This window comes from Corythoichthys intestinalis, chromosome 3 (assembly GCF_030265065.1).
Source record: "Corythoichthys intestinalis isolate RoL2023-P3 chromosome 3, ASM3026506v1, whole genome shotgun sequence".
Taxonomy (NCBI): Eukaryota; Metazoa; Chordata; class Actinopteri; order Syngnathiformes; family Syngnathidae; genus Corythoichthys; species Corythoichthys intestinalis.
Genome location: NC_080397.1, coordinates 40398030 through 40425935, shown reverse-complemented (window position 1 = coordinate 40425935; position 27906 = coordinate 40398030). Strand labels below are relative to the sequence as shown.

The window sequence follows — 27906 nt, the reverse complement described above, 5'->3', positions numbered from 1 at the left end:
GAATGCACATGTGAAATTCGTATTGTTCGGTTCCTTTAGCAAGGTTAAGAACCACTGTTTTAGGGTGATATTTTATATTTGGATTTCTAAAAAGAGGACACAAATAATAGAAATAAGTAATCCCTGTTAAGTCTTATACTCAAAGTTTATATGGATTGATAAAACGCACGCACGCACTGTGCGTGCGTTTTATCAATCCACACATACAGGCACAATCTTGCCTGGTACACCAGACTCACCGCTGTTCCAGCTATTGAGTCTGGCCACCATTCACGCGGATACAATTTCCAGGGCGGAGCAAGCCACAGCAAACAGACAGCGGAGTGGATCAATCAGCGTCGGGCAGACGTGACGTTAGTAAAATGGCGAGGGCAGGACGAGGGACTTGCGCGCGGAAGTAAACATACGAAGAGAGCGGAGTTTATTCGACATGGCTAGCGCGTGACAGACTGTTGTCAATGACTCGTGTCGATATGTTTTTGGTCATTTAAAACTGATTTTACCGTGGATTGGAACATATTCTCGGCTCTCCCGTTCACCATCTGTGTTGTTGAAGAGACGACTTTCGACGCGCAAGAGTGACGTTGCTCGTGAAGAACACGTCAAACAAATAAATGAATCTGATTTGTCGATTGATTTTGTTCCTGCTCGAAAGGCCGTTAATGGGATGGTTCCCAGACTATTTCTCTCAGTGTTTGAAAAATACATGGATAATAGTCTGGCAGAGCCAGGCAAGGCACAATCCACACAAAGAAGTACTTTGCCCTGGCTCTCAGCCATGTAAGCAATGTTGAAATATTGCTCATTTGGTGCACAGAAAGAAAACCAATCATTTTCAAGCTTACACCCCCCCACCTCATTTTTAATCTTTTTTATGACTGTTGTCAAGCCGGTCTCTTCCCTAAAAGCCGAGTTGAACTTCGGCGCTAATGCTAACGCACAGCTCCATCGCTGCCGTAGCTCCCTGCCTCACTCGCTCTTTGTTGACGTAACTGATGCATGAATTTTGATTTGGGAGACTTGACAGTTCATACCGCTGCCACATTTTGGAAAAATGTGGCCCAGATCAAATTTCAACCACATACGTACGAAAGTGACCTCGATCGGATTTGAAATGTTCCACTTTTATGCGACCTCTCCCATTCAGACTGTTAATGCCTCAATCGAGTCGGAAAAACATGAAAAAATCGGATTTGTGCACTAAGACCTGTGGTATGAACCTAGCCTCATCTATAGATTTTTTTTAGGACAAATGACATTCAATTTTTTTCTATTAAATAATAAAATAAAATGTATTATTTTCAATTAATTTTGCCCCCCGACCCAAAGCATCATAATGACTTTGCCACTTGGGGTGTGTTCATAGTCTCCAACAACTAGGGCGTGTATTGTATTTAATAACACCTTTTGAGTGTCCATATGCCCAGATCCAAAGACATCCTTAGCTCTCTGTCAATTCCAAAATGTCAGTTTATGAGAAGGCAATCTTTTCCATATAAATACCAACTTGTAATCAAGAGAAGGTATTTGGTGTTACTACAACAGCAACTTTTAAGTCAGACCATGGATTTTTAGACATCTTAGATCTTGTCCGCATGGAGTGTTAGGCTGTGTTCAGACTGCAGGCATATCTGATTACAATGGGATTCCTCCTCAAATCTAATTCTTCACACATTTTTTTAGCAAATGTCCAAATCAGATCTGGGCCTATTCAGTCCAGATTATTGACACACCTGACAGTTTGCAATGGCAACGAAAGCGTCATCCAGCATAGAGTGACATCACGGACAGTCAAAACCCATCGGAGCTGTTTTTGACTGAGAAGAATCTTGTCCATATGAAACTACCTCTGTGCTTTGTGACTGTTCAGACTACAAACGAACAATCAAGTTTTAATCTGGATGGGCTGAAAATCTGATTTTTCTACCAGTCTGAACAAGGCCTTGCTGCAAGGCTTGCCAGCTGCTTAAAAAACTGAAGATTTTATTGATGAATAGGGTTTCAACCCATGTTAAATACAGGTACAAAATAAAACATTTCAAAGAACATACAGCGACTATTTGCGATGACGAGAGGGTGGCATGCTCACGCCGATTAGCTCTTTTCAACCAACACTCAGAAGACTTTTTTGCTGGCGAAGCCTCCACACGTTGCTTGATGCTATTATAGAAAACCTGTTTAATGCGAGCCACGGTTGTTTTGACAGATTTACAGAAAACTGAGAAAGTGTCCAAATCATGGCCAACTGAGTGAGTTGGTAGGGCTTTTACTGGAGCAAGTTTCCCCCCACCCAGGGCAGAACACATAGCCACGATACCTTAAGAAGTCGTTCAGGGCCTGGACAAGGGCTTAGCACCACTGTTTCACCAACAAGGCATGGGCGCGCTCTTCATCACTGATGATATAATACAAGAGGGTATGAATTCTATTGATGTTCCTGTAATTTTCTTTAAAAAAATGTTAAGTGAAAAAAGATATGTCAAACATTAAATCGTTTTTGTGTGGTCCTACATTTAATACTAAATATTATGCCAGTGATTATTGTTAACCAAAATGGCATAAAAACACATTGATTCTTGTATGGGTCATTTTTGACCCACTTATGGGAGAGTGTGGAGTCCATGCACTTGTGGCTCTAAGGGTTAAATATATGCACTGTACATTTCTGCATGAGAGATTGAAAGGGTTGTTCACATCTTCACCGGATTGTGCCTGATAGAAGATGCAACCAAACCAAGGTTCCTTCTTCCTCATTCCGTTATATTGGACACATTACATTTTCTTATCATGATCACATTTTTTCCGCCGTTTGAATCATTGGTTACACTAATACAAATCTGGATTTGATCAGACTTGATTTGATATTTCTTAATTTCTTGTATTTCTTAATTTCATCTGTATTTATTTCAAATGTATTTCCTTTATTGGAAATAACATCAAAATGATGAGACCACCCCAGATAGTGAATTTTCACAGTTGTAAAACTGCAAGCAATACATAATCTTGTGTTCTCAAATTTTACATAATAGTAGTTGTAGTGGTGTAGTGGTAGTTTTAAAGCCTAAAGCAGCAAACGAAATGCAACACTATGAAATACATAGCTGGATATACTGTTAAACCCGTTTATATTTGAACACTTAAATGTGTGTGTTTTGTAGTGAATGTACCAAATAGTACTGCATGTGTATGTTTTGTGTGATTATTATTCATAGCTTCATCTGTCTGCCTCAGGTATATTCTGGGGTTCATTCAGCGGTCGATGGTGTACAGAGCCTTTCGCTGCGCTTTCGCTCAGATGCTCTCTGTACTTCAGTGTCAAGGATTAGTCTGACATCTCCTGACTCTGCCTTTCAAATAAGGTGGACTCCTGCTGAAATGCTGAGAGGGTGCTCATCATGTAAAGCCAATACTCATACTGCTGATGCTCCTCATCCTCGCCTTCTGCCTATTTCAGCTCCAGTGAAAAATCCATGAGTGATCCCTTGTGGTTTTGTGGATTTAAGAGGAAGAATGTGTGGTTATAAAGGACTACGGCTGTTTGGCAGCTCTATAAAATAGTAATGGCCAGCACCGTTGGAGAGACTGGTCAAATAAGGATTATTGTGCTGTCAACTCGAGTTTTCAAAAGCTCGACCAGCGTCTGTTTTTGGTAGGAGTTTTAACGTGAGTGAGGCTCTGGCTAGTTCTTAACCTCATTGCAAGATTCTTCTGCATTTTGGAGGCATTCCACTGCCAGATGGTTACTTGCATACTTCATGTATGTTCACACTTACTGACTTCATACCCAAAAGGGCATCTCACCTCTGAATGGAATAAAATGTCCATTTTTTTTTTTTTTTTTTTTTTAAATTTTGTCAACCTCAACACATCTGGGATGTTGAACCACTAGACCAGAGGTTCTTAACATGGATTTGATCGAACCCCAGGGGATCGGTAAGTTTTAAGGGGTTCGATGAAGGGCTCTATTTTGTACACTGACTAAATCTAGGCAAACTGCTGTTTTAGACCAGGTTTTGGACTGGTTGCCTCCAATTTACAGGCTTTATTCGATTTCTTTTAACTGATAACCCTCTATCTAATAAGATGAGAAATTGGTTTGCTTAGTGCAGTACTTCTCAAATAGTAAGGTGGGCCCCCCCAGGGGGGCGCAGAGTGATGCTGGGGGTGGCGCATATGACCTTGGGGAACATACTTTTTTGCAGTACTAGGATAAAGTGTAATTGCACATCCCCTCAGTGGGTGGCAGTGCCACTCTCATTTTCGGCGTGTGTGCAGTATTTTTGAGCCAAACAAGAGCACACAGCAAAGAGCACGTCGATATGAAAAGCTAAGACAAGGAAATATGATGAAGCGTATGCAACATTTGGCTTTGACTTTTAGTAGAGTGGGAGACGAGAAAAGACCAGTCTGTTTACTTTGTCTAAAAATGTTCGCAGCGGACAGCAGGATTTTTTTTTTTTTTTAAAGCAAAAACGTGCCAAATATTGCCAACAATCCGTGTTACCTAAGTAAACCAGCAAGCACTGTCAGCATCATATAAGGTGGCATACCTAGTTGCTCAGTGCAAAATAACCCCATACCATAGCAAAGGAGCTGATACTGCATACAGCAAAAATAAAAACTGTCCCTCCGTCCAATGACGCTGTCGTTTTTGTTCTATTAATTTTTTTGTTTTTTCTGTCTAATTGTTTGGCATATTATTCTGATGAGTTAATTAAAGATACACGATAATATCGGTCACCGATAATTATCGGCCGATAATGGCAATTATGACGTCACACAGATATTCCAGATAAACAAAAAATCAACCGATAATGCAATCCGATAATTATATACTTGATTTAGCCTCCAAATGTGCGCAAACAAAGCAGTTTTGTCCACTTCTACACTGCCGCCTCCTCAACCCCTCCTCTCTCTGAAGCTCCTGGGGAGGGAGGGGTTGAGGAGTATGGCGTCATAGAGTAGGCGGAGTTAAACAACAGAGTTGAGGCATTATGGCCGATCTCACTAACGTGGGTTGTTTTCCGTATGGTAAACAAATGTCGCTCTCGCCATCTGCAAAACATGGACTGCAGAAGTTCCTCGAGGCAGAAAGAAAGTCTTCATTCAACACCACTAACCCAGCAGCCATTTAAAACTGCATCACAAAGATTTTTGGAACGAATACGAGGCTGCTGCTAGCGCGAATGCTATAGCTAAACACACATAAACAAGCTAAACTACGGGGCTTGTGACGATAGAGACGCTGCAGCCTTCCCTTCCCGCTGTCGGGTTGTTTAGGAATCCAGCCCAAAGCCGGTGGTAAACTCCATTTAAGGCTAAACACCGGCAAGGAGACCGATAGTCGACAAGTGGCTGTCTTCCGACGGAGCACGCCGCTCTGGCCGGTCTGGCAGGCCGCCGGCGGGGCGGGCAGGCGGCCCGAGCTCGATTGCCCGACAGCGGGACCTCCGGCGAACACCCCGGTTTTTCGAGCGTTCCCCCACTGGTACGAACCACTCATCTCCGGTTCCACTCATCGTGCACTACGGCGGCCGGACGGACTGAAGGGCAGAGGCGGGAGGGGATGCCGGACGAGAGATGTTTTTTTTTTTTTTTTTTTTTTTTTTACCGAAGTGACCGGAGAGCCCAAGCCCTGGATAAAAAAAAAAAAAAAAAACGCAGTTTATACGACCACCATTCTTCTTGAAAAACATGCCGATTACATGAGTTTCATCATGGACTTTTGGACAAGTGATGTCAAGTAAGCATGCTTCGGCACAGTGGTTTGATGCTAACTGTAACATGAACCAAACCACTCACAAGTCAGTAATGCATTCAGTACACTGTAAATTTATGACGTCTTAATCAGATCACTCTTCTTGAATCTAGTCAGATATTTTTCCCCATCTTGTTTTGAGTGTTAGACTAATTAACCGATGAATGCTCCAGATTTTTCCACTTACTTGAAGTAAATATTGCCATTTGTTCTTAGCCCATACGTTTTAAAAAAAAAAAGTTATTTTTCACCTAAATCAAGAAAAAAAAAATGCTTTCAAATAATGTTTTGAACCATACCTATTCTTGAACATTTTTGAACATTTCAGACTTTTTTTTAGGATTAAGTATGATAATTTATTGCTTAAAATTAGTCTGTTAAGCTTATTTTCATTTAGATATTTTTCTTCAAGAAATCTGAGTGAAATATACTTGAAGTGCTGGCAAATAATTTAACTTATTTTCAATAGGTTTACGCTGAAAACAAGGGAATTTAACTAGTTTTAAGGAGGTGTGTTTTTGCAGTGTAGTAATGTTATATGTTAGGAATGGCTTAGTTTTGAACGCATTTTTGTGCAACTTAGGTATTTACTCTAAGTAATTGTTGCCAAAAGTTAACCATTACACAATGTCAGACAATCTGTCTTTATTTAGATGTTGGAATTTACTACTTGTTCACATTTGATGTTGGAAAAAAGGAGCAATAAATTATATTTTTGCACAGTAGAAATTTCTCTTGTGTATACTTTAAAATTTTACATAAATCTTTTAATGGAATTATCGGCTTGACATTATCGGTTATCGGTTGGAACGAGGAGGAAATTATCGGTTATCGGTATCGGTTGAAAAATGTATTATCGTGCATCACTAGAGTTAATGTTGCTAATAAATTTGAATTTATTATTATTTATTGATTTTAATCATTTTTAATTTTCAGTATCAAACGGTCAAACTATCTAACTTGACTGTATTTTTACAGTATGGATGTATTTTTTTTTTTTTTTTTTTAACACTTTATTGAAAGTTGATCTATATTACTTTTTCTTTTGATATCAAAAAGAACACAATGTTATGCAAAAGTGTACTTATAAAAATAAGAATTTTATATACAAATGATACTACAGTATATTTATAGTGGCGGCAGAGAGTTGGGGGGGCACGGAACGTTTACATCTTGCCATGGGGGACATAACAGAAAATAAATGAGAAGCACTGGCTTAGTGGAATGTTGACTCGCACTGGTTATGAGGAAGTACCACAGACCTACATGGACTCAAAATTTGACCTATTCCACAAAATGTGACAAAATCTGAAGAATTTGCTGAGTTATTAGCTTTCTAGCTTGGATACTGTATATCAGGTTTAGAGTTTTTAAAAAAATGCTTACCGTATTTTTTGGACTATAAGTCAGTTTTTTTCATAGTTTGGCAGAGGGTGCGTCTTATACTCTGGAGCGACTTATGTGTGATTATTTACGGTTGGGTCAGGCCGACTTCTCTTGCTAATTAAAAAAAAAAAAAAAAAAAAATATATATATATATATATATATATATATATATATATATATATATACTGGACTGTCTCAGGAAATTAGAATACACAATATTCTAATTTTCTGAGACAGTCCTGTATATTGTTCTATGTAAAGGACGTCAGCCAAGGTCGGCCCCCCACATTTTTACCACGCCAAATCTGGTCCCCTTTGCAAAAAGTTTGGACACCCCTGCTTTAAATGGTGGATTAATGTACAGGACTGTCTCAGAAAATTAGAATATTGTGTATTCTAATTTTCTGAGACAGTCCAGTATATATATACTAAAACGATGTATGGATGGTAAATAAAATAAATAATTTGGATAAAACAGAGAAGGCGCTGTGCATGCCTGCGCACGTGAATGCAGTGGCCCCGCTCTCTTTTCAATCTTCCCCTCCCTCGCCCTGGCGCCCTCCGCGGGCATCCTGGTATTTTCTTTTCGATATGGAGCAGCTATAGGAGTGAAAAAAGAAACTAAAGATAGGGGAATTAAAAAGCAAATAACTGTGGTAGGAGTGGGATATGGAAAGGATCCAAATTGATTGGTGATGATGCTTAACCACAAAACCTGTGTCGCCTTCGCTGAATGTAAACGAATGTGGCGCTTTGGTCTCATAACTTTTCCAGCGTTATTTAGTTGTGGAAATGCATTTATAATGTTAATAAAAATATGTAGAATATTTAAACATCGAGAAAACTTCTTTTTTTTCTGCCAACTCGAGGAGATCAAAATAAATGTCAAATCCACCATCCGCCTGTTAGAACAGACACGCAAATATAAAAGATATATTTATTAAATATCCATCTTACAGTCTTGTTTAAAGAGTATTAAAACACCTAGGGAAATGCTAATATTCCATCATTTATCCATAAACGCATGCCTTTTGGATTCATATCATGCCACTTCGTGTAATTATACACATCACAACACCAAGAAAATGATAGAAATTTGCAGCGTTGTCAAGCTAAAACGACCGACGCCCGAGATCCTGGAAATCTAGCATATTGTGTGCGTGACGTCACAACTAGAAAACACCTGGCTCAGTGCTTGGGTCCTGACAAAGTACTGAATGGCAGTGATGATGGCTGACAATTTTGTTTCTAGTTGCAGCGACGAATCCGACGTTTCGAACGTTCTTCTAATGGTGACGGGGAGAGTTATGAATCTTTCTTTGGTGTTTTGGGTTATCAATTTGAGCCCAAACAAAAGCAAATGCAGCCTAATGAAAAGATCATTGAGGGGAGCAATCACACTGATCAAACACCGGCAACAGATCATGTGGGAAACACCGAATGGTTTGTTCTGCATTTCTTTTTGTGAAGCTGATATACCTGGACCGCAAAATAAAGTAATGTATAGAATAATTATCATTTATTGTGCTATCATAGGTTTTCGCTCTGCCAGCAGACACAAATATGAATGAGAATAAAGGATTTGTTGTATATATTTTACGAGCAATAATTTATACATGTTTCCAGTCCTATATCCAATGCGTGCTGTTTTTTGTTTTTTCAATGTTTTTTATTATAAAAGAGTACTCACTCTGGCCATTTAGAGCTTGGCTGCTCCCCTCCTTTGCTTTGCCTGGGGTTGTGGGGTGGTCTCATCAGTGCCAGTCATCGTCCTTTTTCTTGATATCTCGGGACATTTAGGTGGCTGAGCGTGTATGGTGGGCACCGCATCTGCTTTCAGCAGCCATTTCTTAGCAAAACCTGATTTCATTTGTCCATAGTTCGATTAGCTTTCAGGTGTAAAATGTGCACCTCACAAAACCGTGCCGGAGGCTGGGTCTGCGAAATTAGCCCTCTTTGCACGGACGAACTTTACTCATTGTCTGCGTATTCCAGCTCTTTTTCTCGTGTTTGGGAACTCATGGATACTACATTGCGATAAATGGCTATTTGTACACCACATAGCATGACAGGTTTGAACCATTTTTGCGATTTTTTTGATGAAACATGAACGCAACTCTCTCGTCGATGAACAATGATGGTACCTGCCTCGACCTTTTGTTTCCTGGCTGTGACGTCACAGCCCCATTCGGCTGTTTCCGGGCTACATTCTGAAATGTTCGTAATTATCTATCTATTTTCGATAATTTGTCATGAATGTGATTTATTTTTTTGTTAACATTATCAATATTTGTTATCTTGCCACATAACGGTTCTATTGACATCTCACAGCCCCTTAGTATTATAATTCTCTTTAACTGGGAGAATTCGTTACAAAAGACAGGCTTTAATTTGTTATCAGTATGCATATATGCACCGGCATCGTCACAAACCTGATCACACAAAACGCAAACACGCATCGCATCCCTGCATTTCCACCTTCTCCTGAGTTCTCACAAATAAAACATAAAATTTGGGGGGTTTTCGGGCTCGGGCAAGCAAATCAGGTTAATTGATCGGGCTCGGGCCACGTCGGGCATTAATACACGCGGGCTGGATTTTTTTAGGCCCGATCTAACTTCGAGCATAATGTAATATTAGCATACTGTACACCTATTCAGCCTGTTGTTCTGTATTGTATTTTAAATTGCGTTTCAAGATGACATGTCTGTTCTTGGTGCTGGATTCTACTAGAGCTGTCCCGACTAGTCGACATAGTCGACGTAATCGATGACGTAAATCCGTCGACGAGCACAACATGCCGTCGACGGTTAATGAAGGGTTAAAAAAATATATGCGTGGAAAGTTAGAATGTCGGATGCTCTGTTTGCAAGCGGGGAAAGCGGCACAAAGCCAAAAAAAGCGCACCAGAGTGTCCAAAACATCGACTTATTTCAAAGAAACAAAGGAGAGTACGCTCTTCTGTCCTGTCTCTTCAGTGCCAAGCTTGGCTGCACGTCGGCCGTGAATAAACACCTCAAGCGCCTTCACGCAGTTTGTAATTTTTTTTTTTTTTTCATTTTTTGTACACCAGAGGGTGCTGTCGCCTTACTAAATAATAATGTTTCATTGACAATGGGCCTATAAGTGCTATTAGTATTGTTCTTAATGCTAATTGAAAGGTTTATTTCATGTATGTTATGGTTTATTTTATGGTATAGAAAATTATATAAGGTTAAAAGGTCATAAATATATACAGTGATTGCACTCAAGGGAGAGATTGTCAATGATAAGGTAAAGGCGATTCATATAGGCAATTCATTGATATATAAATAAGGTTTAAAAGTAAAAAAGGTGAAAAGTTTTTGTTAATTTCTAATTGTGTTGCTTTATTTGTGTGCACCGTAGCCTTTACAGTGTGTTTACATCAAGGATGGAATAAAAGTTGTAAACCATCAGTTTAAGAGACCATCTTTTCAATCGGGATGCTACACTAGTTAATTCTATCAGCATTTGAACTCATTGTTTATTTGTGATTTATTATTGTTATTTACATGTTTATTTGTACTTTAATAAATGATTTGAGTGTTCCAATATGTTTTTTGTGAATTGATAAGCGTCAACAAAAATTTCATTGCTAAATTAGTAAAATTAATTAATTAATTAATTAATTATTAGATTAGTCGACTAATCGTAAAAATAGTCGGCTGACTAATCGGGAGAAAATTAGTCGTTTGGGACAGCCCTAGATTCTACCAACTTAATTTCCCCTAAAAATGCGACTTATACTCAGATGCGACTTATATGTTTTTTTCCTTTTCATTGCGCATTTTTTGGCTGGTGTGACTTATACTCGGGTGCGACGTATAGTCCAAAAAATACAGTATTTAATTCTGAAGTGAATGCACATGTGAAACGGATTCAGTGCCCTTAGCAAGGTTAAGAACCACTGCACTAGACAGTATTTCAACAAGAAATAGACAAGGCAGTACAAATCAATCGAAAAACTTGTTTCTGACAAAACAAGAGAGTTCAATTATTTGGAAGCTTTTTATCATATCAGAGTATTCTATAATTATTGGTGATTATAAGTTTTTTTCAAGTGTTCTGTTGAGAAAAATAAAAACATTTTATGGGGGGGCATCGGAGAATTCATTCAATTGGTAGTCCTTGCGTGAGAGCATTGCCAATGAAACTGACTTTAATTTTCTTTTTTTCACTCACTTACTCACTGGAATTTTTTGAAGACTATACCATAATTAAGTTTGGCTATTACATTAAATGTTAGAGATATTTTTGGAATGCTCTATGAGTGCACATTTCATCATTAAAATAAGTAACAGCTTACCCTATGTTGTCCAAACATGATAAATGACTGTTGATTTGAATCAGTTTTGTTTCTACATGGTCCCTTGACTTCCAGGCTTTGTCAACCAGTTGGTATGTCGCCTGTGTCCCTGTATGCAGATTTAAACACGGTGCATTCATCAGCTGCTGGTCCACTGCACACACCCCTGTGTTAAGTCAGGTGGAAACCTGCGACTTGAGCCTGATAGGGTAGGGGAGCATTTTAGAGCCAGTGTTAAAATTAATCAGTGTAATGAGGAAATAAGTGAGTTATTGGTTGCACAATCACTTCCTTCATTAAGACTGATATTTATGAGTATCCAGGCAGCAAACAGGACATTGCTGGTTTATGGACCGTAGATTGCCACCTTGTTCCAATTATCCTCTACCTTTGAATGTGACAGGACGTGGTGCATCAATAGTTGTTGTTCAATGCAGAGAAAAGGGCAACATGTGCAGCGTGGGCTTGGCAGTGTCACACCTGTGTTTCCATTCATCACAAAAGCAATTAGTTAATTGTGCAATAAAAACATATTGGGAGTGTGCGTTTCCATGCTATTACAGCAAAAATAGCTGAAATGCTTAAAATGTATCACAATTCGTCAAGGATGGAAAAATTCCACTTTGCCTGCAATCCTCATAAGGATTTGTGGTAACAATAAAAGAAGCAGTTGTGAATAATTAATAGTGTTCCTCTGTTTTGATAATGGTGCCGGAGAATGGTATGTAATGTGTAGCCCTAGAAGGACAGCAAATATACAGTTACAACCTATAAAACCACACACTGTAAGTATATAATCAACAATACTTACATGTGGCACCACTTCAACTGTCTTTTTAATTTTTATTTATTTTAAATTAGATTAGTTCTGGTGATGACTGAACACATGGATTTTTCACATGAGCCTTTTTTTAGCCAGAGCTCTGTGACCATGGCAGACTCCAATAAATAATAGACACCTTGCAGACTTCACTTTCAGCAGTGGTCCCCTCACTTTAGAATTAATTAAAAACCCAGAAACTGCTAAGACTTTCCACCTATGAGAAATTAGATGATCCAATGAAAAGGGCAAATAGTGGAACAAATCACAGCCAGGCCTGGGGCAGGGAATATGACCGGGCTCCTAAACCTAAATAATATAGATCATCATGACATAATCTAACAACATTTGCCCACAACAGCAGGGCTTACAAGCTCCAAGTATGTAATTTTTAAATCCATTTAATAGACATGAAGGATAATGAACCAATGAACAAAACAACAAAAATTAATGGCTACATGGCCCCTAATAATAAAAAGACAAAAATTCTAAGCACTTCGGGCATCATGGAACGTGACCACATCATTTTGAGGCCCATTTTAGCTATTTCAATTAATGAGAGCATATTAGGCTACTGTAATGGCGTACCACAAGCAACACGTCACTTTTGCTCATTAATATTCATGACGTTAGCAATTGTTGCTCGGCTGGTCTAACTCCCGTTTGTACCAAAAATTAAATGCATGGAAACAGTGTATGAATGAGATGTTTACTGAGCTAAACCTACCAATTCTGTCCATAAATGATGTCCCTTGTGCCAAATTCACTAGTAAAGATGTGGAAGAACATACACATTTTCAGTAAAAGAGATGGCTTCAAAGGGCTGAAAAATACGGGAAAAAGAGCCGACCTGATCCAGCGGCAGCTTTTTTATCAACACCTTTTTCTTGTGTGCATTTCCTTACCCCACTGACAATGACATTCTCCTATTTCAACAATCTAGCTTTTTCCATCATATGCCCTGTCTTTCTTATATATTATATCCTCTGGTTGTCTTATGACTCTGACCATTCTTGGGGCAATTTACATTGCTATTTTTTTTTTTATTTTTTTTTTCTAGCGATAGCAAATGCTAGTGAAAGCCAACAAACATTTTTTTTTTCATTAATAACAAATCTTAATTCTGTAATTATATAAACTCCCCCCATTACTAAAGTTTTTTTTTTTTTTTTTTTTTTTAAACAACAGAAAAAGTAACAACAGTGGCAGTCAGATACCATTTTAATTTTTTTCAGGTCATTCATTTTCAGACAGAACCAGCACGGCCGAAAGCCACACTAAAAAATAAGTAAAAATATCAAAATGGCTTGGCTCTTCGTCCTCTGTTGGACCATGGCCCCCAACAAAATGTTTACTGCATGTGAAATGTGAATGGCTTCTCCTTGCGTTAAACTGGTCTTTTGGACGTCCGCGCAAAGTTGATCCATTGTTCATATTTTTTCCTCCGAGTTTTTTATTTCGGGAAACGTATGAAGTAGGGCTGTCAAACGATTAAAATTTTTAATCGAGTTAATTACAGCTTAAAAATTAATCGTAATTAATCGCAATTCAAACCATCTATAAAATATGCCATATTTTTCTGTAAATTATTGTTGGAATAAAAAGATAAGACACAAGATGGATATATACATTCAACATATGGTACAAATGTACTGTATTTGTTTATTATAACAATAAATCAACAAGATGGCATTAACATTATTAACATTCTGTTAAAGCAATCCATGGATAGAAAGACTTGTAGTTCTTAAAAGATAAATGTTAGTACAAGTTATAGACATTTTATATTAAAACCCCTCTTAATGTTTTCGTTTTAGTAAAATTTGTAAAAATTTCAATCAAAAAATAAACTTGTAGCCCGCCATTGTTGATGTCAATAATTACACAATGCTCATGGGTGCTTAAGCCCATAAAATCAGTCGCACCCAAGCGCCAGCAGAGGGCGACAAAACTCCAAAAAACACAAGTAACAAGTTGGCATTGTGCTGTCATTTTAATCTGAGCGGGGCATGTGCGTTAATTGCGTCAAATATTTTAATGTGAATAATTTAAAAAATGATTTACCGCCCGTTAACGCGATAATTTTGACAGCCCTAGTATGAAGAAAACATCCTTCATATGTCGTAATGTCTAGAGTCGTTTCTACAAGTTCCATAGCAGCGGTGTTTACCCGGCATTTTCTATTTTGAAAAATTACCGGACTAAACAAGCAGAAATAACATGGATTGTATGCGAGGGCGTGTCTATAATGACCCACTTCCGCGTTACGATAGTGACGTCACAGTCTAAAAAATAGCATTCCTGCGGTACGCTATTGGTAAAAATGCAATTTTCTTCACGAAAGTCACTTGCAGTGTCCGCTAAATAACGAGCAATACGCCAAAATGCTAATATAATAACGAAAACCAATGCATTAGTATTTTATACAAGTAAAAAATAACCAGGTATTCAACATGAATTGACCAAATATATACATTGAAGGTAATCTGTTTGATATCATTACTTAAGTGGTGACTGGAGCCAAACACTTGCAAATGCAATGTATGAAAAATCAAAAATGCAATATAAAACAACATTGATATGCGTCAAGACTTACCCATGTTATGAATTTGAATTGCAGATGTAAAATGTATTCTCCTTGAGGTGATAAAACAGTGGAAAATGAAATAAAGATGTAAGAGGAACATTAAAAAACTAAATCTTCATTGAATTATGCAGTTATTTTTTGCTAAAATAATGCAAAGCATGTTTTACATGAAAGATTAAAATGGTTGTGGTATTTGCTGCATGCAAAAACCAGAGACGTGTTAGTCCTTGACTTCCTGCTTACATTTTAGGTATTATTAGTACACTAGAAAGCACCTGCATGTATGCTGTGTACGCATGCTAGAAATTTGCTCCAAATATTATTTATAGGGATTTCCATCGAAATGATGCATCTCTACCTAGATGTCTTTGAACGTGGTGTAGTTTAATGATGGGCATCATACTTGATTAAGTAGAACCTATAAACCTCATATGCTAACAAGGCTATAATGCTTGTGATTGATGCACTGAGGATATCATCTGAAGTGCTACAAAATTAGATATCCTAGGTTTCAAGATCACATTTCAATACATATTGTCAGTCCTTTAAGACTCAGTGAGCGATATGTAACTTGTCATAATGAGAAGATGTGGCTGCCTTCGCCTCTCCATTGCCTACTTTCTCTCCTAGCAGCAGGTAATGCTGTCTGCCCATAAAATGTATAGTATCATGACCATGGGCAGTTCCTTTAGGCTAGGTTAAGACCGTAGGTCTTCATACAGAAATCAGATTTTTTTTTTTTTGGCCACATCTGATCTTTTTAACTGTTCATACTGCCTTTTTCCATGAAACCCATTCAAGTATCATGCATGCACAGTGCACACTAGCTTGCATTCCACCACACGCCAAGCAAACTGACCCGCATGTGGTGCATGAAAACAAATGACAGTAGCCTATACCAGAGGTTGCGCTAGACATTTTTGTTGTCTGTCATTTTGACTGACAGGGTCATAAAAAGATCATAATCTATTTTTACTTAAATTTTTAAAATGATGCTTGGGGGCAAAAAATTAGACACGGAAGTCGTGGTATTTTTCTCCCTCTTTTTACTCTGCTTATCGCCAACAACACCAACAAAACAACAACTCCGCCCCCAAAGAAAAAGAGGCAACTATATAGACCCCAATCACCAACGTCACACAATGATCTTAATTGTGGTTGTCAGCCCAAAATCTTCTAAATATATATTAAATGCATCTTACGAGATATAAAATGACTACTACATAGTCTGTGGTGATCGTTTGGTGCCCAGATTTCTTGTCGAATTACAGCAGTCCATCTCGCGCTCCTCTTCGGGTCTCTCAGAATACGGTAGAACTTCAAGTCTCTCCATCTATCTTCTCTGTTACTGCAACCAACCGCCACACACGCCTTCACCATTTTGATTATTAATGTTAACGAGCAGAAAAACACGCCGTAATAGGAGGCATGTACGTGGCGGTAATGTGTAAACACGACGAGCTGACGGACAATATGGCGGCTCCAGTCAGGGGGGCGTAGTTGTGACGTCATGTGATTGGGGTCTATACACTGGCGGCAATCTAGTCCACCAATTGGATGACACGCTGGCACACCGGGTGCACCAATAAGAACCTCGCGTTGATGTGTCAATCACGGTGCCGCCGCCAGACCCCGGTGACGCTACAATATTCTGACAGAATAGCCAACGACGTCATGCATTAAGAGAGACAATAGCTAATTAATATGCTCACTCGCCACCCTGTGGTCTGGGGTGTGAATTGCAACCTGTCAAAATGACGGACGGACTTCAGTTTTTTCCGTCACCGTTTTAAAAAACCGGTCAACGACGGAAAATATTCGGTTAACGCGACCCCTGGCCTATGCATGCTGATTTGACATTATTCTAGGATGAACATATTTTGATTTCCTCCAAAAATGGACACACAAAAACAGATTTAATCATCCTCGCAGTTTACTCCAAAAATATCTTATTATTTTAATATAGTTGGGTTTTATATGTATGGATAGAACACGCACACATGCATACTAAAAAATCAAATTTGGGTTATTCACCACTAGGTAATTAGTGGCTGAAATCCAAGTTTCTGGGAAAGATTGTTTAAGGTTTGTCTTTCATCTTGTTCACCCTTTTCTGCTGAAGAGTTATCTGCCTTTTTTCTTTTGATCAGCGTGATATTTGATCACACTTCCGCACAGAGCCAGCACTTAGTCTTAAATTTATGGCACAACCACCAACCAGTGTTGTGTTTAGCAGCCCTTTTAATTTTCATCTTAGTCCAGTGTTTCCCACAGGATTTTAGGAGACTGTGGTGGGAGGGTCTCTGACCATAGGATTTTTTGAAACTGTGGTGGTGGGCTGCATCGGAGTCGGATAGCCACACCATGTCGTGCCACGGCGAATTTTTTATTTTTTTTTCCATTATTTTTTTCCCCCAAGAAGAACCATAACAAAGATATATTTGAAATATTTCATTAGCTAGGCTAATGTTATAGCTCTCAGCTACGGTACATGTATGTAAAATGCGTTGCTGATTACAGCTACGTTACCCTATGTAATAATGCGACTTTTTTTCTCGTAGCAATAGTACGACTTACATCTCGTAGTGACTCAGGGTTGGCAACCCAAACTGTTGAAAGAGCCATATTTGACCCCCCCCCCCCCCCCCCCCAAAAAAAAAAAAAACTGATACAGTATGTCTGGAGCAGCAAAAAATTAAAAGCCTTGTACAAGCCTTATAATTATCAATACTAGCTATATTAGCCTACTATAAAAATGAATAAGTTGGCTAGAAATACATAATTAGCCTTCATGATTAAATGTTTATTTTCCCTGCAGTGGATCCTATAGCGCACCACGTGACTACTCTGTTGTACGATGACACCACAAGTTTAACTTCATTACAATATTAATGAATTGAAAGAATGTTTGTATCATGTTTGTCCTCCTAGAAATCCTATTAAAACAAAAAATATATTTCCCTCCCCCATCTTTTTCCATTTAAAAAAAAAAAAAAAAAAAAAAAAAAAAAGCTCCGAAGCAGCACTAAAGAGCCGCATGCGGCCCAAGAGCCGCGGGTTTCAGACCGCCGTCGTAGCCCTCCTTTTTCCTTTTTATTTGACCCTCATAAGTACTACATTACCACAACAATAACAGTCCTTCTGTCAACTGACCCATTTACAGGACTGGGGGAATTCTAATGGCCGTGTAAAGTTTTTTTTTGATTCGGTGAGAAGGTGAATAGTTTTTTCCCCGTTGTTCGTGAACTAAATTTCCACACAAACGCACATCGAGGTACCATTAACTTAGCAAGGAGAGGTATGAGAGTCATTTTTCGAGTGTCCCAGAGCTCGCGAAATTGGGGGGGCGGGGGGGGCGCATTTATCCAACGTTCGTCTGAAGTTGGCGCGTCGGTGTTGTGCCGAAAAATAGCCACTCCACGCGAAATGTCCCCCCGACGGGAGCGCCCACACGTCACTCGTACAAACAGCCTTTTCTTACCAATCGATGGACACGGAAACGACGTTCTTGTACCGTGAATATGTATCATTTTACTCTGCTTGAACTAATAAATACTTTACTGTGACCAAAGCTCTGAAAATAGAGCAAGGCTTTATTTTGGGCCACGCCTCTCTGCGCAAGTTCAATCAAAGTTTGCTTTCCGTCCAAGACGGCCGTCCAACGCTCACTTTCGCCGAAAAGTCCGATCCAAACTATTGTAATGCCCCGGATATGGGGAAGAAGGAGAGAAGTCTGTATTTGCTTACCCACTTGATTGTGGTAACAATAATAAAGAAAAACAATAACAAAATAACAGCGGGCTGCGACGACATGCGACCGCTATCTCTCGCTATCTCGCTCGTTCTCCCATTCTTCCTACTCGTTCCTCTTGCGTCTCTTAAATGAATAAATAAATAAATAAATAAATAAAATACTACTCTAAAATGCTGCTCTCACTCGCGCGGGTAGTAGAGTGGAGTGGGCTACAGCTGTGTAATCGGCTGACTGACGCATCTGATTAGTATCTTTTTTTTTTTTTTCGGCGGGGGGGGGCGCAAACGAGACTGTGGCAGTCTCTTTCATTGGTGGGAAACACTGTAGTCTATGTCTTTTGGACGAAAATATTTATTAGTCTTATATTTTGTTCAATTCAAAATGTGTTCATTTTCGTCTAGTTTTAGTCGACGATTACTCAAAATGTTCCTTCTGTGAAATTCAAATGTTTTAATCCAAGAATGAATAAATAAATAAAGTTTTCCAACAATTTCATGTAAACATTGACAAATGAGAGCATACGTGTAGCCAGGGCTGTCAACAGACTTGCAAGGGACCGGGAACAAGAGACCACTATAGGGTCCACCCACACCACCCCTGCCACCAGCTTGTCACGACAACATACGCAGAACTTTAAGGCTTTGCAAGCAATGACAGTGTAAATTTTCAAATTATTATAGATGAACAGTTAAATTTTACAGACTGTAATGTGATGTGACAGAGTATAAAGAAACAATTTCCATCTATTCTCCAATGTAGGCTACAGTACAATACAATTGAGACTGCTATGTCTGCCTGCTAAACAACAAAACATTATCACTAAACATCCTGTGCCTGCCCCCTCCACATCCCTGGGGTTATCAAGCCTTCAAACAGTGATGTGCCTAGATTTTTTTAAAAGCAAAGTCATTTATAACATCAGTGAAATCCAGTTTTTGAGCAAGCTCATGCTGAATGGAGAGCATGGTGTTACTGGCATCCCCAAGGGGCTTCTGTCCCCTACAATATGACCGGCTTTACCAATTTGGCGCAGATGAAGAGGTGGGCGAGCGTAAGGGGGTGAGATAGGGGTTGTTGCGCAGTAGCGCTGAGTTGAGTCCCCTATTGTTAATAAAAGTTCCAGCAAAAAGCCATCCTGAAGGAACACCAGGACGAAATGACAACAAACGAGCCGTCCACTCCACTCCAAGTTGCGGTGCTCTCAACTTACCATACAGTGCAGTCTGGTAACAATGGCTAGGTTGTTAAGCCTGCCCTGTGATATGGTGGCGCTGAGGTAGTTTATTATTATTTTCATTTTACTGAAGGCTCGCTCTCCTCCAGTTTCAGTCACTGGCAAACACATGAAAATGTGTAGCACTTGAGTGCGCCAGAGCGGGGTCAAACCATTCTCTGCTAAGGGGGGGGTGGGGGGGTATATTTGAAATATTTAATATGTTAAAGTTTTTAAGTATTTATCGAGGAGAACATAATATATAATCAGACAATGATTTAAATAAAAAAGAAATATGTGAATGTCAAGTAAAATAAATTAAGGGTCTTTCAGGGACCCCTATGGTCCTGAGGACCAGGACAACATACCATCTGTCAGCATTGCTGCAGAGATTGAAGAGGTGGGGGGGTCAGCCTGTTAGTGCTCAGACCATAAACCGCACTCTACTACGGCTGCAGCTATCGATTATTTTAGCAGTCGATTAATCGATGAACCATTTAGTTTGAATAATCGAGTAATCAGATGAGGAACATGAAAAATTAAAATACCTGAGCTGAGCCTCACATAGTATGATAACTTTTTTCTAAATGAGGATCTATGTACAACAAAAGAACAATTGGCTAACTTACATGGCAAAAGTCCGCAAGCTTAAATGCTATAAAATGCATTTTATTTTTTTGTACAATGCTCTTAACAAATGGTTCAGACACATATTCCCACTAAAAAAACGGCAAAATAAACCTATAAACTAATTTACAAATGCATTAAAAAAACATTAGCTCAAACAAAAACTTAGCTAACGTTGGTCTGAACAGGGAACAGTTGGATTCAGCCATGTGCAATGAGGCAGACCAGAGGGCGGTGTATCCACCCTAATTTATAAAACTAAATGCGAACACTTTCAAAATAAACCATTACAACGCCACTTTATTTAAACGAATACTCGAAGCAACAACATTTAATTCGAATATTTTTTTTCTAATCGAATACTCGAATTAATCGATTAATCATTGCATCACTACACTCTACATCAAATTGGTCTGCATGGCTGTCACCCCAAGAGGAAGCCTCTTCTGAAGACAGTACACAAGAAAGCCCGCCCATCTTATCAGACCATAGGACATGGTTCCAGTAATCCATGTGCTTTGTTGACATGTCTTCAGCAAACTGTTTGGGGGCTCTTCAATCTCTGCAGCAATGGTGACAGCACTCCTGTAGCGAGTCACATGACAGTTTGGAGGGAAAATGACAAGCAGTAATCAATTTTGACATTTAAGGATGTACGTTTTTTAAAAGGGGTGTACTCACTTTTGTTGCCAGGGGTTTAGATATTAATGGCTATATTTTGAGTTATTTTGAGGGGAAAATAAATGAACTCTATTATATAAGCTGCACACAGACTACTTTTCATTGTGTCAAAGTGTCATTTTGAAGTGTTGTCCCATGAAAACATATACATAAATATCTGCAGAAATGCGAGGGGTGTACTCACTTTTGTGATACACTGTAGTTTTGTTGATGTGTGGGGCTATGAGGTGTGGTAACTACTGCAATGTCAACCATAGCTGCCCTCTGGTCCTACGATTCTATCTGTCACCTTGTTTTTGCTGTGCTAGCTCTCAAGGACAACATTGACTGGGAGATGGTGAGCAGGTCAATTTGATTTTAAGGGTCGCAATTGGATTCCGTGGTGAGACATAATCACTTTCAAGGTTGTTTATACCATTGAAAAGCTTAACTGAAGCTGTTTTGATGTGGATGATATGTACCGTATACACACACACCTAGCCTAAGGCGACATATTCAATTGCTGCCCAAAAGTATTTTGCTAGCTAGTGCTACTACAACCTTAGCTAATATTGTTGGTTTCATTTTTGTGAATACCTGAATGTGAGTCCTTAAATTTCATCTGGATATTAAGAAAAGCTTTATTTTGGGGTTACACAGAAAGCACTGTAACAAAAACTTGAAGTGTTATGTGAGGACTCGATGAAGTAAAAATTGTTGAGGAATGGTCATCGGGATTGAGAAGACTCTGTATTTTGCAAAAATAGAGCGCACCTAACTATGACTGCTCCACGCAAATTAGACAAAAATGTTGATAATAAATAAATAAATAACAAAAACAACACGCCAAGTCGCTCCTCCTCATTCGAATGCGGTGGAATGTCAGGGGAGACAGTCACTACTACAAGTCATACTGGTGTTCTCTGGGCACTCTAAAACCATAAAAAAACACTTAACTTAAAAAATAAAAAAAAACAGGTAATTGCAATTAGAAAGAATAAAAAAATAAGACTGCTTAGCGGATGGAGTCCTCTTTAACATATCCATTGTGCTGGGCTAGAGCTGTTGGCACTAGCATAGTATTTTCTTTGTAGCATATTGTGGCTATCCATCCTTTTCAAATTTGCCAAACCGCCCATGGTTACCTTAAACCAGTACTTCTCAAATAGTGGGGCGGTCCCCCCCAGGGGGGCGCAGAGCGATGCTGGGGGTGGCGCATATGACCTTGGTGTAATTGCACATCCACTCAGTGGGTGGCAGTGCCACTCCCATTTTTGGCGTGTGTGCAGTATTTTTGAGCCAAACAAGAGCAGACAGCAAAGAGCACCGGAGATATGAAAAGCTAAGACAAGGAAATATGAGGAAGCGTGTGCAACATTTGGCTGACTTTTAGTACAGTGGGAGACGAGGAAAGACCAGCCTGTTTACTTTGTCTAAAAATGTTCGCAGCGGACAGCAGGAATTTTTTTTTTTTTTTAGCGAAAACGTGCCAAATATTGCCAACAATCGGTGTTACCTAAGTAAACAAGCAAGCACCGTCAGCATCATATAAGGTGGCATACCTAGTTGCTCAGTGCAAAATAAACCCAGACCATAGCAAAGGAGCTGATACTGCATGCAGCAAAAATAAAAACTGTCCCTCCGTCCAATGACACTGTCGTTTTTGTTCTATTAATTTTTGTTTTTTGGGACTAATTGTTTGGCATGTTATCCTGTGAAGGGGAAACGATATCGTAGTGTAGTCCTACCGTAAATATGAAAATGATACACATTTCCTGATTAATTATATTACGTGTGTTAGCCTAATGCAAACAGTTAGACGGTGCCTACGAAAACCTGTAACATATGTATGTGTTAGACTATATATGTGTTAGACTAATGCAAACAGTTATATGGTGTGTGCGATGACGATATCGTTTCCCCTTCACCTGATGAGTTAATGTTGCTAATCAATTTGAATTTTTTATTATTTATTGATTTTAATCATTTTTGATTTTCACTATCAAACGGTCAAACTATCTAACTTGACTGTATTTTTACAGTATGGATGTTTTTTTTTTTTTTTTTTTTTTTTTACACTTTATAATAACTTGATCTATATTACTTTTTTCTTTTAATATTAAAAATAACACAATGTTATGCAAACGTGTACTTATAAAAATAAGAATTTTATATACAAATGATACTACAGTAAATTTATAGTGGCTGCAGAGAGTTGGGGGGGGCGCAGAACGTTTACATCTTGCCGTGGGGGGCATAACAGAAAATAATTGAGAAGCACTGACTTAAACTGTTCTTCAGTAATGCCAAAGAGCATCAAATGGAGCCTTTATCAGTAATAAAGTCCTGTGAGGGATTATTGAAAAAGAATAGCCATGTGTTGACGCTAGCATAGTTAACTTCTTGTCGTGAAAAGTGGTTAGCCATCTTTCTAAAATCCATCTCACAAACCACAGTTCCCCTTATTTTTTTCCCCTGTAGTTGTACACTGCATCAGATGGAGCCCTATTCATGAATAGAATTTTAAATTGTTGGTGTCCAGCAAAGCAGCTGGCAATTGATGTCAGTACTAGCATCTGAGATTTTGGACTGAGCCATTTTGGATTTCCAAATTCGGATATTTATTTAACCATCCATGGATAGCCTTAAATGTTTCTTCAGCAGTAGCACCAAGTGTCATCTCTTGACAACAAGTTAGCATATATAATGTCATGGAAGAAATGTACCTCACAAATGAAGTTTTTGAAGCGCTACCATTAGCTAAGGGTGCATTTGTCCCTGATGGTGCATAGGAGAGTACATTCCGAGCACGTGTGGATATGCAGGGTAACTCAAGAGTTAAACAGCACAATGTTATCATTACACGCTGGCCAAAATTGGCTGATTGAGACTGTTCATTTATATTGTTTTGGAAATCATGAAGCCCGTTTGCACCTCCAAAACCTATAAATAAGCCGCTTCGGTATTAAAGCCGCTGGCATCAAATTGAGAGAAAAGGGAGCAACTTATAGTCAGAAAATTACAGTATATACTGTAAATCTTTGTACCATCCGTTGCCTACTGCACTGTATAAGGCAATAGGTATGAGACGTCAATTTGATGATATGCATTTACAGTAAAGTTTACAACTGCTTTGGGGAAATGTTATTTCTGACGACTACAATTTTATTTGATCATGAAAGTATCTTCACCACCAAATACTATTTGATGTTGAAAACAGGGAAGTTATGATCACACTGTGAAGAAATGTACAGTGCTGCTTGTATTTTTTCTTGTAAATACTAGTATGTGGCGGGAAAACACTCAGGTGACTTGAAGTTCCGCTCTGAGACTCGCAATTTGGCCAAAATCAAAATTGTCCAATATGCTTAAAATCTCTATTTTCTGGGGGAAGAAAAATTTTGAACAGAAGGGCATTTAAAAAAATAAAATAATAATCATTTAAAAGCAAAACCCTAACTGGAGGCGAGAGCACGCGAAAGCAGAATTAAAGACGCCATGATTTTAACGAGATATTATTGCGTACTACTGTAACCTCGTTTCAATCCAAAAACTCCATGTAGCATGTATCATTGAGTGTCAAGACACAGATGTGAATGGCCACAGACTGATATTTGGGGGATTTTTATGGGTGAAACATGGTAATATAACAAGGGTGGTGATGCAGAAATCAAGGAGTCAAGGAGTGGTCGAGATGTTCTTTTTCATAAATTTACCCTTTTAAAGGTTTTTTTTTTTCACTTTTTCTTTGCTTGGATCAATTATTTATCATCTAACATATTGGGGAAAATACGACAGTAACAAAAAAATACAATTAATCGATAGTTATGAGGTAGATATCCGTGACTTTTTTACAGACGCCATTTTTTTCATTGTTACGTAATTTGTTTAAAAGTTTAAAATATGCGAGTGAATAATTTTTTAAAGTCGTTTTTTTTTTTTTTTTTTCCCGAAATATTCGACATCAATTAATGATTCTAAGATAAAAATGACAGACATTTTGAGTAATAAATATAATTACTTACCTTATTTTTATGGCTTGGTTGAAACAAAAGCGGTTGCACGACGTCTGTAAACCGGAGTTCCCAGGGTAAAACGGACAATTTAGTATAGTTTGGGGGCTTAATGCGCCATGAATCTGCTATAGCAGCATATAGACATATTGTTCTATCAAACACAACAGTTCTTTTGACTTAAAATACAGCAGTTTATATTATTAAAGAGGAGTGCAAGAGCAGAAACTGCTTTTTCAGTCTTGTCTGTGTTTTCCGCCATAAATATATATACTGGCCAACAGTCTGTTTTTGTTTATTTTAAATTTTATTGTTTTCAGTATTTTATTACAAAATGTATTCTCTTAAGTAGATCAGGTTAACAACTGAGGTGTTTTTTTGCAGGTGCAACAGGGGATGCTCAAACAGGTGCCCAACCCTCAGTGCAGGGCACCCTGCCGCACTTCATTCAGGAGCCAGAGAACGCATACATCGTCAAGAGCAATCCTATTAAACTGCGCTGTCAAGCCACACCTGCCTTGCAGATCTTCTTTAAATGCAACGGAGAATGGGTTCACCAGAATGATCACTTCTCCCACGAGTATAAGGACCTCAACACTGGTAAGATTAAGCTGTGTGACCTCATTAAAACCCATTGTGCCACTGACTGTGATAACATCAGCATTACATAGAACTGCACAATAGGAAAGAGAAATGTTCCGCTACTCGCACACGAAATGATTTCAGTCAAATATATGAACGAACTTATGGTTCCTGGTTTAAGATTTAAAAAGGGAAAAAAAGTTGTTAAGTTGTAGAAAAGTGCCATTGCATTATGCTGAAAGGAAATGCGTTGATTTGGAACACCCGACTGAGGCCTCCTTTAGGGATTTTGGTTAATTAAGATATTATACATCAAGTTTTCTGTTTAGAAACTGTGAGGAAGCCCACTGCCTTGTATTCATGAAGTTCACTCCACATGAAATTAGCTTTAATTGCATCTGAAGGTTGAAGGTTTCTTCCATTGTGACCGTTGTAGTGTGAAATTGTTATAAGCCTGATCATAGTAAAACGTGGATCTTACACTCTGTCCTTTTGTATGTATATATGAGGAAGAAGCGAAGTTAAAGTTGATTTATGTACTTAAACTATAATACCAGTATATGACTGCAGTGTTGACAAAGGCAAACTGTTTCTCAATTAAAGGTGAATTTAGAGACTAAACAGAGAATTACATTTGCAGCCCTAAAATGAATTATTATTATTATTATTTATTTATTTTTTTTTATAGATTTTGGGAAACGGCTAACCGGTATTTCCTCATTGATTGATTGATTTATTTTTAAACAGAACAGAAGTATTTGAACAACATAAGTATGCAAAATAAGCAAGTGTCACTCAACGTGTTACTATCCAAGTAAATATCCAAGTTTACAACACAAAGCTTCACAGGCTGCACGTTGCACCTTTTGTTGTTCTTTTGGTTGTTCTTTTGTAGAAATTGAACAGTTGTACGAAATGGGTAAGTCAACTGAAATAACAAACATCATAACTACTTATAATACACGACAGTAATGGTACACATTTATTTTTAAAAACTGAGAACTGCTCTCAATGTGTTGTTATCACAATGCATTACAGTACAATAAAGGTCACAGGTTTGGTATACCACTTTTACAAAACATGGACATAACTTAAAGCAAAAGGTTTTTTTGTTAATTTAAATATATTTGTTATTCTTCTTCTTCACCTTAGTTGTGTAGGAATGTTTCTCTCCCAAAAAATGAAAGGAAAACAAGATGCAATAAAATCTTCAGTCTATTACTTTGCAATCCAAACTTGAAAACACCGTTGAGAATTGAAGATAAGAACCGACCAATTAAAACTGTTCAGCTGCGTTTGACCTACACACTAACCTGTCACACAACTGAGCACCTGCACAATCTAATGAGGTCCTAGAAGAGCTGCATCAAAAGAAAACATTGTTCACTACAACAATTATAAGATGGGTATTTATTTGATGTATTCATGCATATATTGGATTTAATTGCAACTGTGTTGCTTAATACTCAAAGTAGTTCCTAATATATTAACTGACCAGTGACACTAAATAATTCAAATAAAATAATAGAAATTGTTATATTGTCGGGGGTTGTACCCCATTGCACCCTATTGTGGCCATGCATTGTATGTCATTGTTACCATTGTTGTGCTGTGTTTTTTGTAGGGCTGTCAAAATTATCGCGTTAACGGGCGTTAATTAATTTTTTAAATTAATCACGTTAAAATATTTGACGCAATTAACGCATGCACTGAATGAGCCGCTCTCACATTGCCTCAAACAGATTTCAATGACGCCGTTTATGGACATTAAGAGTGAAGAGAATGCCACCGGCCGCTTGGTGGCATCGCAGGGCCGTTCCATACTAATGTTATTCCTTCTAATAGTGGGAGAATTAGTAGTTGTGAGACGTTTATGCTGTTGCTTTGTGCTCCACACATATTTCGGTAAGTTTGCTTTCTTTTAGTGGCAATTATGTGTCTCGTGTTGTATTTTGGGTAAGATATGCACAGAGATACAGTATATCTGTTATAAAGGCGAGTGGACACAGGCGTTCTTTGGGCTGCGCCGTTTATTGGCATAAGCTTCTGCAACTCCTTCACAACAAACAGAAGTATCATTCAGTGAAAGCACAACAAAAATAATATTGCCATCTCTCAAAAAAAAATAATGTTCACAAAAAGAAAAGCACTTCAGTCTCGTAATGAGGCCCTATTCTCA

At 38.4% G+C, this 27906-nt stretch overlaps 1 protein-coding gene across 2 annotated transcripts in view; it reads left to right on the top strand.

Moving 5' to 3' along the window:
• Nucleotides 1-27906, top strand: part of unc5db (unc-5 netrin receptor Db) — a 330197-nt gene that overhangs the window by 136592 nt on the left and 165699 nt on the right. For both annotated transcript variants that reach the window (XM_057831103.1, XM_057831101.1), the window contains exon 2: nt 25530-25745. In XM_057831103.1, coding sequence (XP_057687086.1) covers nt 25530-25745 — 216 coding nt within the window. The remainder of the gene's footprint in view (nt 1-25529; nt 25746-27906) is intronic.